Below are 15,897 nucleotides of genomic sequence, written 5' to 3'. Positions count from 1 at the left end.
TACGCTGTGATTAGAATGGTTTCAAACTTCAGTTACCAGATGCACGCAGAGAAGATTGCGATATCGTCGTTGATCGATATTTTGCGTAAACAACGTTGTTGCTATGCCGTTTGTACCGTCTAGAACTCCTGCCGTAAAATACTTGTTTATTGTATAAAATTTCAATAATCTATCATTTAATCTCACAGGAAAGATACCCATTGTGACCGACATTAATGTGAGTATTTGTAGAATGAGATAGTTAGTTAAGAATTACTATAAATCAAACGTGTTCCAGAGGCAGAGCTGAGTCGATGTCTCGCCTCGCCTCGCTGCAAGCGCCTCACCGCGCGCTACGGTGCCCCCGTCCGCCTCGGCCTCTGCTCAGCTCAGGATTCTGACACTGCCATGCAATGCAGTGCTAAATCCTAAAATAACATTGTCATAATTGCATTGTGCACTGAATGATTCTTTTTCTTCTTAATGCATAATTAACAGCCTCGCTTACTCTACCTATTTGATATTTGGAGTACACATGGAATATGGATGGGAGTTGGCCGTTGGCGTTGCAAGAAAGTTGCACTTTTGAGTTGACTTTGCCACTTCATTTGGATGACTTGCGCTTGCAATCAATTGAAAATCCCCCAAGCTAGTCTTGGCTGTCTTGCGATTAATTGCAAATTGTTTTCAACTTTCTTGTAACTTTCCATTACTAGAGAGAGAGAGAGAAGGGGGGAGAATAACAACTATTTTTTACTCTGTTTTGATTTTGATTTAGTGATTATTTTTACTCTTACTGGGCCGGGGGTGGGTGGTCCACACTGCACTGCCACTGGCAGATTGCCTACACAACTTATATAGTTCAAGCTACTGCTAGAGTCTCATTAAATGACCATATTGCACAACAATCACAAGCCAGACTCCAGAATAAGAAGTTAATTTAATGAAGTGTTAATTAATTAAATTTCCTAATGCCTTCTACATTGCAGCAATTTAAAATAGATCTAGATCTACAATTTTCCTTCACCTCATGCGAAAATTGTCATAGTATTTCACCTTCAGATAATTATCAAAGATATATTTGAAAGTTCAATTTGTCACATGATGCTCTGAGTTTGAGTCAGACTTAGATAGATCTACTTGCCAGTTGCCTTTGTAAATTGCTGCAGGCAGTTCGATATGGGTACATACAGTTTGCTGAATGCACAGGGTTGATAAAAACCTGATAAAACTTGAAATTTTGTTGCACTTGGGATAAAGGTACAAAATATTGACATTGACCTCTAATGGGAATGTAAAAAGATATAAACTATTAAGGTACATAATATGTACATGTGTATATGTATCTGTTTATTGTACGAAAAATAGATATCATCCTGAAAAATGAAAAGAAAACTCAAAACTCTGTACGCCTTAGCATTTGAATTTATTTAGTTTCTATTCTGTTCTCTTGGCATTACGACTGTGCAGCGTACCAATGTAGAACTTTAAAATTCTACAATTATACATTTTTCAATTACTAGTGAAGTTTAAGCACTGTGAAGCTATTTTAAAGTTCATGTATATTTTTCGGTTTCGCTTTTGATTCAGAAATCACATTGATTAGAAACCAAGAACATGGCACCCAAGAAGAAAGGAAAGTCTGCCAAGAAGGGCAAGATGGCCAAGATGACAGAGGAAGAAAGAATTTTATATCTGGAACAGAAGGAGTTAGCAGAGAAAGAGATGCAGAAAAAGAAAGAGGACATGCTTAATCAATTTTTAAAGGTAAGATTTGAAATTGTTTTCTCTCCTTTATTTATTTATATTTTTTTTAGCAGATGATTCATTTCGTGTTAGATAACAGAAGTTTTACACAAGTAGGCGCATGTTTTCTGTTCCTATCATGTACATGTAGGTCACAGAGTGATGTCACAATGGTTAAATGTCAAGGCTACATTTCCATATGCTCCATGCATATACTTACATATTCTATTCAATTGTGCAAGTTAGAAGGAATACCTGTTAGGGGAGCCTTCCAAAGTTGCGACTGTGCCCGGACGCGTCGGGGCGCGATGAATAGAACAGTCGCGTCCCAAGAGACGCATTGAGGCGCAAAGGGGCGCGAAGGGGCGCAATAGTCACCCTCACCTGATTCTTGCATATGAAAAGAAACCGTCTATTGTTAGTATAAACCCGCTCTATTCTTCTTGCGCCCTTTTGCGCCCCACCAGGCGATGGAAGATTATCTCTCCCGTCATTGTTCTCGCTCGTGATGCGCGGTACAGCTTAAACTTGATATACAGAAAGTATTTGTCGGCCAAAGCCTGACTTCCCCTCCTCCGGTTTTCGTTCTGATAAACTTTCCATTGTTTGTACAAAAATGATGTATTCTTCTCGCGTCGCGATCTATTCTTCTCGCGCCGTTTTGCGTCGTAACGGGCGGGGTATTACCTTTCCAATCATTGTGGCGAAGCTTTGCGATGTACATTACTACAGCACAGCATGAACTTCTCTGGTGGGATCGTCTTTGTTTTTGGGGGGCAATCAACACACTCGTTCATCTTGATCAGAATACATTATGATTTATTTTTGTTGGGTTTAATACGCCTCCTTTTAATTTTTGTGATGACTGTATGAAATGTGAAATAAAGATGACTATGTACGATTAATGGTTGTTTAATTGCGAGCTTAATTGTCCCCAACAACAAAAAATAAAAGACGAATGATGTGAATGACCACATGTATGCGGTTATAGTCGGCAAATTGATTACTGTTTGGGTCGCTTGTGTATGTTTGTAATTTGAATGATTATCAACATATTTGTATAATTCCCACATCGCGATATGATTCTAGCGTCGTATAATGGACAAAGGAATTATCTTTCTCTCCCGTCATTAATATTCACGCTACGCGTTGCACATCGCCACAGCCTGAGTTTGGAAGAATTTATATTTTGTCAGTCAAATCCTTTTTTTTCTCCTCCCATGACTTGGTTCTAATAAATTAAAGGTTTGCTTATTAGGGATAAGAAGGATAACATCAAACAAACGATTTACTCAAGATGACGCTCTTTTCATTTCACCTCGCTGTTTGATAAAGTAGAGTTTTACGGAGCGAATACAAAAGAAAAGTTCGCTCTAAGGCCAAATAAAAAAATGATTTATTAGTGTCCTGTTTTTTTCGAAAACTAGGAAGGAGGAGGCCCTCTCTTTTCTTTTTTTTTTCTTTCAAAATGGCCGCTCAAAATGGCCGCTCGGTACATTTTCCCTGACAGTCGGGCTATTTTTCAAGATGGCCGCCGAAATCTTTTAACTTTTTAAAAAAATCAGTAATAGATCCATTTTAGTATTGTTTTTCATGTGTTTTTTTTTTTCATTTTTTTTTTTTTTTTTTTTAATTAAATAAAAAAAAAAATTAAAACAAATTTCCCCAAAAATAAAAAAATAGGAGGCGGCCCCCAAAAAGGAAGCAGGTGGGGACGCTAAACATGTATATTTTGTTAAGTGGCCTCAGGGAAAAAAAAACATAAAATGCCATGGCAGGATTTCACGCCCGAGATTTGCCTTCGAAAATTGCCCGTCCAAAAGGCGTTTTAAATCATAATAATTCCATAGCTCTTTTTAAAAGTGCAATAAATAGAAAAAAGAGTCCGGGAACTATATCGAGATTATAAAACACGTGTGTCATGAAGATGTAAACTAAAAAGCGTAGCCTGATGGTGATAAAGTTGAGCAGCAATTGGAAATGCAATACAAAACATTAATCAGTTCATGATGATAATTAATCATTCGACACAAATGCAAACATTGATTTCTGCTCTAACATTCGAATCATTTATTCGTAGATTTGTATAATTAAGTGGCGAAAGTGAAATTTTGAAATCTTAATGCACAGATACAAAAAACATACCAAACATGTTTTGATTCTTATTCTAAAAAAAAAAAAACCGGCAAATTTTAAAAGATCTTTTTAAAAGGAGGGAGGCGCTATAGCCCAGTGGTAGAGCAGAGCAGCTCGTAACCGGGAGCTCCCTGGTTAGAAACCAAGTCGATATGCTATTGTAAGGCATAACTCAACATTACATTTCGTTCGGAGAGGATCTTAGACCCGCCGGTCCCCTGTTTGCCTAATTCAGAGCATACACATGCTTCATATAGCAGTCAGGAAAAAAAAGCGAACGGTACAGGAAGCTACCTTTTATGGATAGGCCTAAATTGAAGGTTTGGCTTAACTAGGGAGAAGAAGGATAACATCAAACAATAGATCTACTCATGATGACGCTCTTTTCATTTCACCTCGCTGTAAGATAAAGTAGAGTTCTATGGAGCGAATACAAAAGAAAAGTTCGCTCTAAAGGTAAAAACATAGAATGCCGTGGCAGGATTTCACGCGGCCGAGCAAGACTATTGTTTGATCGCTATAATTGTCCGACTTGCTATAGATTCTTGTTTAGCTACACATTAAGGTTGCTCGCTAGTTATAAGGACCGCTATTCATTGGACAACTATTCATGAAGACCGCTATTCGTATTTTGAGAACATGGTCATTATGTATAAGGGTCATGAATTCGTAATACGACATCCCCCTCCCCAAAACTAAATAAATAAATAGAAAACATGAATAGATTAATAAACTTAACTAATGATACAATAACAAATAATGCCCGGTAATTGGGAATAGCCGCCTATGAGCGCAACAACTATTAGCTGCTCAAAGAGTTGTCTTTTGTCATTGCGTTGCAAAAACAAAGTGCTTTTAAAAGTTACATGTACTATAATATCCGTATGTTATATAACACCCAATGTGAACATGACGTGTTCAGGCCTTATAACTATATACAGTGCACGTTAAAACAAAAGACTTTACTAGCGCTAGCTAACAAATATGCAACGTCAAAACGTCACGAACATTGAAGATAACAAATTGTTAAAGGTGAAATTCAAAGAAAATCACATATATGTCAACTAATGTATCACTAGAAACTGGTAAGCTAACAGATGGCCATCGTACAAGTTTGAGGTCAGCTACATATCGGGTGATTTATAAAAATAAAAATACAACCACCTCCATAGCAGCTGGGATATACGAGAGATTCGCCAGAAAATAACGATGTTTTAATGACGTCACAACAGGGACCAATACTGCCCAAGCAGACGACATCCCATAAAGAATGAACATAATTGCAAAGCTATTATTTGTCAAATTATAATGAGTTTAGTGTATATAAATGTACTGGCACGTCAAACCGATCAAAAGGGGACATGACCCGATTCTGATAACTAAAATCTTTTGCTTGTAAATACACAGGATAGGGGTTAATTAACAATCAAAGAAACCAGACTTTCAAATTGAAAAGCCCCCGGATTGATATTAAGGGCGGCATTTGTTCCCTCTTAAAACGCCGAACATACCGCGGTGTCTGCAGCTGAATATACAATGGCGTCTTATTTTGTTTACAAGCAACAGATTCCTTTATTTTTGTATCGCTGCATTTGTCATCAAAATAAAACCATGCGCGGGGTTTAGAGTGAGGCAATAGATTACACATTTAGCCTGACGGTAGTGAAGTAAGAGAAAGAACTCAAGAGAAGATGAAAACACAGGCACTGAAAATGTGTGAGATGTCATGGGACATCGTCTGCTTGTGCAAATCATGTCCCTGCTGTGATCTGACACATCTCAGCAGCCTTCGGAGAGCTATTCAGGTGCTATGCCGGGGCTGTATTTAAGCATTTTGTAATTTATAATAATCATTACTTCGAATGTTTCCAAGCATTGAATTTTGATAACCTTGTCGAATCAAAGTTTCAACTTTGCAATAAAGAAAATAAAGCTAGATTTAAAATCAATGAATATCTACTTTAAGACAATTCGAAATCACCAATAAAGTTTCTTCGCGAAGAAATATTCGATCGAATTTCATGTTTGGAACAGATAGGCGATTTCGAATTGTTCCATCTACCGAAACGTTTTGATGATGCAGGCTCCCGACAATACGACTATCATTTTTGTAATATCTTTAATTTGCAGATGTTTGTTTGTTTTGTATGACATATTTATAAACGCCCTATAATCTTATTTCAAGCAGAATCTTTCAATCTCTTTGATTATAAGTATCATTTTTTAAATCACGGGTATTTAAATACAATAGCTGATTTTGCGAAGATTTAGAGAACCTACGTTTCTATTCTTTAAATCGATCTTGCATGAGAAAGAACAGAGTGATGATATAGATATATGACCTATTTTGATCGGATGACAGAACAAAATAAATGTAATATGAACCAAATAATGTGTCAAAACATACAGAAGGAATACAATTATACATATCGTTTTTGTTTTGTTCGTGAAGAAATTAATATAATACAAGTATTGAACACATTAATGAACAGAAATGAACAATCATAACAACGTCAGCGCCTACACAACTTCGATGTTTGGGAGGAATATAACAATCAGAACAACAATCTAAATCAATGTCTTGTACGTAAAATAATAATAAAACATATCAGTAGCCAACGTGAAAATTTTAGAGTCAAATCTTTCAAGACGAGAGCGGACACACACGCGAGGATTACATGAATAACTAATGCGTAGGAATGGGCGCGAAAGCTTTTCAAATTCACAAATTCACAATTCACAAAAAGCGCTTCGCCTTTAAGCGCACCCCCCCCCCCCCCCCACCCCGAATGAGTGTTATGTAGGGTACGCATATGCATTTTCCCTCCTTTTGAAAACAGTCCATTAAGTCCGGTGTGTAAAGTCAATACGGGCCGGATTTGTGTGTACTAGACGAGCCGGACTTTGGTGCGTGAAAAGTACCCCTTTACCAGACAGTAACAATGAGTCTCCAAACAATAGCCAGATTTGATATTCATATTGTGAGCATGTGCTTAGTTATATCGGGATTCCCTGGTTATATTGAAGACGTGGGCTAATATCTGTTTGCCCAGTATTTCTCGCTGATTGTTTGACCAACATTAAATTGCTATTGTCCAGCTGACTTTTCTAAAGGCTTTTCTACCCTCGGCGCTAAAGGGATTGCGAAAAATTTCAACACTATTTGTGTTTCTTGATGACCCAGTAGAAGAAGAATAAGGGCTCCCTGCCCCCCCCCCCCCCCCCGAAAAAAAATGTCCCAAAACAACGCAATCATTATTAATTCCGTTTACTACTTGATACCAACACGTGCATGATGGATCCCCCGGATGGATCCTTATTTAGACGGTGAGACAGTTCTGTTACGAGAAGCAATTCAACGAATTGCCATGGCTTGTATTTGTTCTAGAACGCACTACGCTCTTTCGATAACACGTGGCCCCTATTCAGCACAATATATACGTATTTTAGTTATTCTTAACAATGACCTAGATCTAAAACTGGCCGCGGATGTAACCCCCCCCCCCCCCTTCGTCGCAAAGAAATATTCGATAAAATTCTTTGATACGGGCACGGTGTATTTAATTTTGTTCGTAACATTAGTGTTTTGCAAAGAAAGAACATTCTGAAAATGAGCGTCTTCCTTCTAACGAAACATATTGATGATGTTCCCGACAATACGGATATCATTTGCATTACAAAAACATCGTAATACAGATAAAACGCTTTTTAAATCCAATTCATGGAGAAACTACGACATTCTGGATTAAGTATCATTTTCAACATCACGGATTTAAAAATACGTTCTCTAATTTTAAGAATATTCAAAGGATCTATGAAATAACAGACTGATGATATAATTATATGATTTATAATGATCATACGACAGAACTGTTTACAAGATGCAACAAAAATTGTTTTAAAAAAAACAAGAAAATCGAAACATGCGATAACATCGCTATAAGGAAATATAAAATTACAATTAAAGTGTCAAAACATGCACGAGGAAAACAATGTCAGAGAGAGTGGGGTAAGTATAAAATAAATTTGTTTTTTTCGTGAACAAATCAATTTGTATTAAAATTGATACAGTATATTGAACACAATCATGAACAGAACAGGAGGAGATAAAAAAAATGAACAATCATGCCAACGTTAACGCCTACAGAACTCCAATTTTGAGAGGAAAATAAACAATCAGAACAAACATTGTAACCAATGTCATGTATGTAAAATAATATTAAAACAAATCAGTAGCCAAAGTAATGCTTTTCAGAGTCAAATCTCGCAAGACGAGAGCGACACACAAGCGGGCACTACATGAATAACTAATGCGCCGGACCGGGCGCGAAAGGGCGCGAAAGCTATTCAAAGTTTAAGCTCCCATTCACAAATGTCAAGTGCTTCACCGGGGCGCGCCCCGGCGGGGTAATTTCGTAACAATGAGACTCCAAACAATAGCCAGATTTTAATGAGCTGGCAACCAACTGAAGTCCTCTCCTATCCGACGCAAAAAGGCGCTAATGGGCGCATAAAGGCGCCTCCTTTGTTCTCATATCCTGCTCTGCGCCCCGACGCGTCGCGGCACAGTCGCAACTTTGGAAGGCTCCCCTTATATATTTTTTGTTTGTTTAATACCTGTATAATTTAATATAACATCATGTAAGATGTGATCCCATATATGGGAAAATGAAAAATGGCAGACGGAATTTGATGGAGGGTTTATTTCATTTCCCAGGATAAACTAGTGAAAGAGGAGAGGAATACCCGCTTCAACATGTACAAGATCACCCACCAGTGGAGGAACATCATGCGTGCTTCCAAGTCGAGAGAGCTGAAGAACGACATTGAGATCCTGAGCCAGACCTTTGAGCGTGTGGTGGACAGGAAGGACAGTGTCATCAAGTCTCTGGTCAAAGACTTGCAGGAAGCAGAGGAACAGTATGCCATGGGGCTCAGGAGTCATCTACAGAATATGGATGGACTTGTTGGTAAGTCGTCTTTCGGAGATGGTTTACCAAACTACGCATCATTGGCTGAAGACCTATGTATTGTCAATGGCAGTATAAGGGCCTTCTTATGGACAGCTGATGACATGTAGTGTATTACAAAATGTGTTTCAGAGTATCCAGTAATAAAAAATAATCATATTTTGTGGATAAAGGTTACTGCTAGGATACTCAAATTTTGAACTTTCGTGACCTCTATGCCAGTATTGCCTGCAAAGTATTTTCTGGACATTTTTTTGTTGTTGTAACAACTGTAGGAGTTGCATTGGGTAGGAAAATAATGTCTTAAAAATCCTTACTTTTGCCTCATATGAGTCATAACCAGTCTTTCCATGTGATTTTTAATGCAATTACATGCATTATATGTTAGTGTAAGTGATCTTAAAGCTATGTAATTGACATTTCTGTATGGTTTTCTAGTGCCAGACAATTTCATCAATAAAACAGCACATGTACTTGAAGGATGCATTCAGTAATCTTTCAAGAAGATGCAAATTCAGACCACAGTGTGACATTTAATTGAAGAAATAACATATTGTTTCTGGCCTCTCACTTCTGTACAGACCTCCAAAAGAGCAGACTGCAAATCGTCAAGTCAGAATACCTTGATGAGCTGGAGATACTGAAGAAAGAGTTTGACACGGAGAGGGCCCTGATCATCGAGCAACACAAGCAGGAGCTGAATGATCTTCAGGACATTCTCTTTGCCATGGAGCAGAACACCACAGAGAGGGAGAATGATGCAAGACAGGATTTCCAGAGTCTCAGGGATGAGATCAAGAATAAGGTAATAAATAATTATATTAAACTTTTATTAAGCGCAGTCCGACCCGGAATGGGTTCTCATAGTGCTTAATAAACAACAGTTATATACAATGTATAGATATATAAACACAAAGCAGATCAAAGAACTAATTACAACTGTAAATATTTAAAATGACAAGCTAATACATTCTACATATCTACATTGTATTTAGATAATATTCATGTTTAAACAGAGAGTCGGATTAGACAAACTAATTCCAAAAACATGAATCAAAAGAACAGGTGAAGATGTGGTAGGTTGTACAACACTTGCTCCGTGGTAATTTCCTACACTGACTGATTTCCTAACTTCAACAATTGGTCCAACACTATACATACCCCTAACCTTAACCCAAAACCCAATTGCAACTTTCATCCTTATCCTACACTTTTAACAAAATTAAGCCCAGAGCAAATGTCGGAGCACACTTGTGGTGATTAGACATTTTCTGGGGCGATGCTTGCCCCACAAAAATTTTGAACACCTCATTGTTTTAATGTTAATTGCAGAACCATTAAGAGAAGCATGAAGCATCTCTAGCTGGAGAATTAGATGGAAGACCTCTTGGCTCAGAAATTCAGAAAGCCCTTAAAATCTTCCTAGACATTATTTTAAAGATATCTTTTTTCCTTAAATGATCATTACAGAACCTTGAGGAGAAGCATGCTCTGCGTCTGCAGCTGGAGGGGCAGGTGGAAGACCTCTGGGCTCAGTTTCAACAAGCCCTCAAGAGCTACCAGGAATCAACCGAAGAAAGGAAGGCTGCCTTTGAAACCCTGAAGGACAAAGACGAGAAGAGTGCGAAGGAGATTGAGATGCAGATGCGCAAACTACAGAGAATATCAGTATGTCCTTGCCTAAAGAGTTCATCACTTATATAAGCTTTGTTCACACATGAAATAGTAAGCCTCATAAAAAAATTAATCTTTGCCAAATCACTGTGAAAATACAAAAAATGCTGTTGCCCTATTCAAGTACTGGGGCACTGTCTCCTTCCATGAAATTGGTTGAAAGGGATGAAAACTCATTAAATTTATGTTTATAGTTATGGAGATTGTTCTGTTGCTGGTCTTCATGATTTTTTTCAGTAATGGTATAAGATGGGCCCAAATTGGGCTTTTTATATTTTTCTATATATTATAATGAATTCAAGTATAATACTCCAATGAAAAATTGTGATTTATGGTCATTGTAATGCCGATCATTTGATGGCATAAGCAAGCCACCTCTGTTTAGAAAATAGAGGGGGTGCCAAAACTTAGAATGAAGATAAGATGTAATAATGACATTCTGTCTGGTTTTTGCAGGACAACATTGCATCCCTCAAAGCCAAGATGTCTCAGAACTCAAGGGAAAGTGAGGAGAGGAATCGAGACTTGAGAGAGCAGAGGGAGGTCATCGCTCAGCACTTCCATGAACTCAAAAGTCAGATGAATAACTTTCGGGAAAATGAAAGATCGCGGCTGACGAAGCTGACACTAGAAAGCAATGCATCCATCAAAGAAGTTAAAAGGAAACTGGACATGGTAAGCATTAAATACATTTTTTACATTCCTTATTTCTATAACACACACATTTATGTTTATTATCATATTACATGTATATCCATTTCTTATAATGCACCAACATTTCTTGCGCTTCGGAAATTATAGGTCTTGTAAGTCTGGGAAGCTTTAAAATAAATATCCAGTATCCAAAGAATATATGAATACAGCAAAACAGAGATGAAGACTCTCATACTCTTTATATTTGGTCATGCTTCATTTATCTTGGTCAAAGTAGTGTAGGAATGAAAATCTTCCCTCTCAAATGTTTAGCGTATTTTCCGTTCATAGCAAAATGCATGTGCAGCTGATTTCATATTGCATGAATACATAAATAGCATGATTTTCCCTTTAACATACATAGAAGTTGATAGTACATGTTTTAAGGCAAAAATTGAAAGCTGCAGTAATGTATAACTATTCATCTCCACAAATTTTTAATCTCCTTCTGGTCACTACAATAGGGTGAGAGGATATTGAAACTGGCAGAGATGAGTCGTAAACTGGAAACAGAAGAGGAGAAGGTTCTACCCTTCTATGCATCCAGTTTAACAGCAGAGGAACAGGAGGATGTAGCAGCTGCAGTAGCAGAACCACCATCAGAACAACTGGCAGAGGTACACTATCTTAAATGTTGCTTTTAAATATTTTAATGTGGTTATTGTTTGATAGTACTGGCCTTGAGGGAGTTATCAGAATATATTGCCTGTCATAGAATCATACTTCTTTAATTAGTATACAAGGCAATATGATACTGTGAAAGGCAAAATATTTTGTATCTTACAAAAGTAGATCCAGATAATGTTATTACTTGTATTGTCTGTAGAGATGATTACTTGTTGTGTGTTGGTTTGCAATGTATTTCAGCATTATACATACCATAGTAATTTATTTACGTATTAAATCATTTCCTTTTACAAATGTTTTTTATTAGGGTTGCCTCATCAGTTAGTAAATCAAGGGGCCTTGCATAAATGTAACATATGCAAATCTAAAATACTACATGAATATGTACATAATATTACACATTAACAACAATAATATTGACATAAATCAGGGAGTTATAACAATTTCCCTCATCAAGTTAAAAGGTCTTTTTTTTCTAGTGGATATGTCACCAGACATGGATGATAATTATTCTTATTCTTTTGTTCTTGTTGTTGTTGTTTTTATAATAATTTTTATCGTCATCGTCTTCATTATCAGATCATGCATGAATACCAATCCTGGAGAACTTCTGGAAGCGCTACAACAAGTCCCTCTTGGACAAGGTGGCCCTGGACAAGGAGCGCTCCACCCTGATGATGGAGAACGGGCGCCTCAGGACAGTCCTTAAGCAGTACCTTGATGGTATCTCAGTCAACGATGAGATCCTCAGCCAAGTCAACCCGCTCTTTGTCGTCAACCAGAAGACCAATGCTCCGTAAGTATCCTATCCCTACCTACCCCTTGCATAGTTTCATCGTGTCACTATCCTACCACGCCTTGACTTCTTATTTTATTATTCGAAAAAAGTTAAAGATTAAAATCATTGATTTAAATCAGATTTGTCAAAGGAATTTGTATAGAAAACCTCTAATCTGTACAGGCTATTGGCTATTGGTACTGTTGATTACCAGCAATATACTCTAATGCAATGCAATGAAAGTTTCCTTCTAGAATTTGTGGCGATGTTCAGTTAATACATGTAGTACTTTTTAGATATGCAATATGCCAATACGATATAACTAGCTCTTTCATTGCGGGAGGTATCATAGTCAAAATTAGAGTATGTTTAGCACACTGATGTTTATGCATATCTCTTCTTTTTTACCTCATACTCTCTTTTTTTTTCTCTCTCTCTCTCTCTCTCTCTCTCTCTCTCTCTCTCTCTCTCTCTCTATTTATCTCTTCCTCTCCACAGAATGGCTGTACCTATCATGGACCCAAGAGTGCAACGACCTACACAGACTGTAGTGGAGGCCGCACACATTGTCAAGCAGTACGCAATCTAAAAGATGCGTTGCCGTGACATTCAAAGCGCAGTGGAAATAGTAATGTAAAATGATAATTAAGGATGAATTAAGATCTCTACCATCTTTCTGACGTGGTTGGATATTTGTGTAAGTTGACTCTGGGTTTACATGAAGAGAAATCAAATCTTGAAACGCAACTTTTGATCCTGGTTGTGCGCAGTCATTTACTGATTTAACATTGCTGTGTTTCTCCAAATATTTCATTGAAAACATGCAGGATGTAATGAATATTCATCATTGACATTCCTTTAGTTATGGGCTGTGGTGTTATAGTCATGGATTGCTTTCTTGAACCCTAATTAGATGCATATCAGACGAATTGATGCTTATCACTTCACCTGTTGGGCCATGGTGTTGTAGGATACAATATTCCACATGTCTACTGGTAATAGGGACATAACATTAGTGTGAAATAATGATTTATAATATTTATTATAATTTGAATAATAATAATAAGAAGGGAAAAATATCAGATGTGCCTGGTAAATCAGAAAATTTGGTCAGTACAAGATGTAAAGAGAACTATGTATAGAAATTATCATCAATATATCTTAAAAATGAAGAGGGGAAAAAAATGCTTTATTTTCAAGTAAAATTCTTCCCTAGTTGTATAGAAAAACTTACAATTGAAGAATATATACATGTACATGAGAAGTAACACACCTCTGTAATCAGAAGTTAACACTTTAAAAGAACTATGTTTCTGTAAATAGATGTATATTTGTATCAATGGACAAATCCAGTATGGTGTTAAAATGTGGTTTTCACACAAAAAATACATTATTAGTACTCTTCATATTCTTCTGATCCAAGCTTAGCACTGAGGTGTGGTGTCGTGTTCAAACTTTGATAGTAACTTTAGCCCACCATCAAAAATATTTGTGTTTTTCAGTTTCTTGAAACCGTCTAACTTCTAACATCCCATTGAAATGTGTGTTATAGAATGAACACACGTTTCTATGGGATGTCCATGAACTTAGACTTATGATGGTTTCATGAAACTGGCCCCAGGACTCGTGGTAAACCTGTACAATGTTTCAAGCACTTACAACACAATCACAATTACTTTCGAAAAATCAGCCAAAGGCAATTTATATAGCATTGTGCATCACTTGTTGAAATGTGCAAACATGAGAATGATGTATTACCTTGTCCAAACAATATTTCTATGGTATCTACAAAAGGGTATTGAATTTGCCCCAATTCGATTTTTTTTTTTTGAAAATAGTTGTGATCATGTTTTACTAAGTAAAGTTGAATTCACGATACTGTTCTAGCTGTTTATTGTAATGCATATTTTAATCTGGTTGAATACTGAATAAATTTTGATTTCTACCAAATCTGAAAAACATCATAATAGAAAGGAATAAATAAGTGACGGAATTTTAGAATAATATATGTATCTACTTGTATGTGTAAATAAAAAAGTGACATTTAAAAGGCCTTTATTGATTTATTGATCAATTTATTGGTTGTTTGTTTGATTAATTGATTGATTCAATTCATTGTTAGTTTGGACAAATTTATTATTAGGTGATTAATATTCTAAGTAACATGGATGATTTCAGTTTGTCATCTTAACCATGTGTGAGAGGCTGGTTAGTTTAAATGATTGTTTGATACTTCAGTCAAATTGAAAAAGTGATTGATACTTTTGAGAGATCGTTTAAAATATGATATAAATATGGATGACATCATTAAGTATACAACTTAACAATTTTTGACAGGCTGGTAAATTTGTTTGATTGATTGTTTTATTGATTGATTTCTTGATACTTGGTCAAATCTATACTTTTGAAAAAAGGGATTGATATTCTTAGTAATATAGATTATTTGACTTGGTGAATGACCTAGCACTTTATAGTTGATTGGTTGATTCTTGACTGATTTTATAGTGATTGATGTATTGATTGATATTTTGGACAAAGTGATTAAGTGATTGATATTCCAAGTTGACAACCAATCACCTAGATGATTGATATATAGATTGATTGATTGATCGGTTTGATTGAATGTTTGTCTGTTTGTTTTGAGTTTAACTGATTGACTGATTTTGGAATGCTTGTCATTATATTATGGAGTGGATTATCATTTCATTTGCGCCCAAACCCGTTCCCTACCCTGTGTATTTATCAATGCTTCCATTTTAAAGGATGTTTTGCGCATCACAAATTAATACTCATAAATAAGTTGCCATAATTTAATGAACAGAAAAAGAGAAAAGGGGAGAGGGTCCAGGGATCATAGGACAAAAAGACAGAAAAGGGCGATTTTTTTGAAAAGGTATTTACGATAAGTATGCCCTATATATCTCTTACTGCCTCCCTTTGTCTAATTTTCTTTCTCATGCTCTCATTCAATTTTCTCGCTTGGCCTCTTTATCCAGTTTCCCCCCTTCTATTTGACTCTTTTATCCCCTTTCAATTCTCTCTCTCTCTCTCTATCCCCACCTCACTCTTCACTCCTCCATCTCTCTCTTCTTTAAACATTCTCATTGCTTTTATGACCCAATATTATAGTATTGAGGAAATACTGGTCAATAATTGTACATTATTGCATTTTCCAGGTCTGCTGTGTGTGCATAAATGTTTACCCATTTAAAACCACATGACAGATTCCAATTGTATTTGAAGTATGAAAATAAGATCTTATATCCAGAGGCGACGGGGCCAGGGGGAGGGGGT

The 15,897-nt window shown here is 36.6% G+C and overlaps 1 protein-coding gene across 1 annotated transcript; it reads left to right on the top strand.

Moving 5' to 3' along the window:
- The first annotated feature begins 93 nt into the window (after window positions 1-93).
- LOC752690 (dynein regulatory complex subunit 2) lies at window positions 94-14,657 on the top strand. The gene is given in 10 exon segments (XM_030991582.1): window positions 94-217; window positions 1,570-1,746; window positions 8,579-8,831; window positions 9,413-9,636; window positions 10,302-10,499; window positions 10,962-11,180; window positions 11,663-11,815; window positions 12,405-12,420; window positions 12,423-12,621; window positions 13,102-14,657. Coding segments are annotated over 9 exon segments (1,503 nt in total). The 5' UTR covers window positions 94-217; window positions 1,570-1,596; the 3' UTR covers window positions 13,193-14,657.
- Window positions 14,658-15,897: the final 1,240 nt, after the last annotated feature.

This window comes from Strongylocentrotus purpuratus, unplaced genomic scaffold, assembly GCF_000002235.5.
Source record: "Strongylocentrotus purpuratus isolate Spur 01 unplaced genomic scaffold, Spur_5.0 spur5_scaffold_2, whole genome shotgun sequence".
NCBI classification, from domain to species: Eukaryota; Metazoa; Echinodermata; class Echinoidea; order Camarodonta; family Strongylocentrotidae; genus Strongylocentrotus; species Strongylocentrotus purpuratus.
Note: the sequence above shows the minus strand (reverse complement) of the source record. Positions and strands in the feature narration are given on the sequence as shown.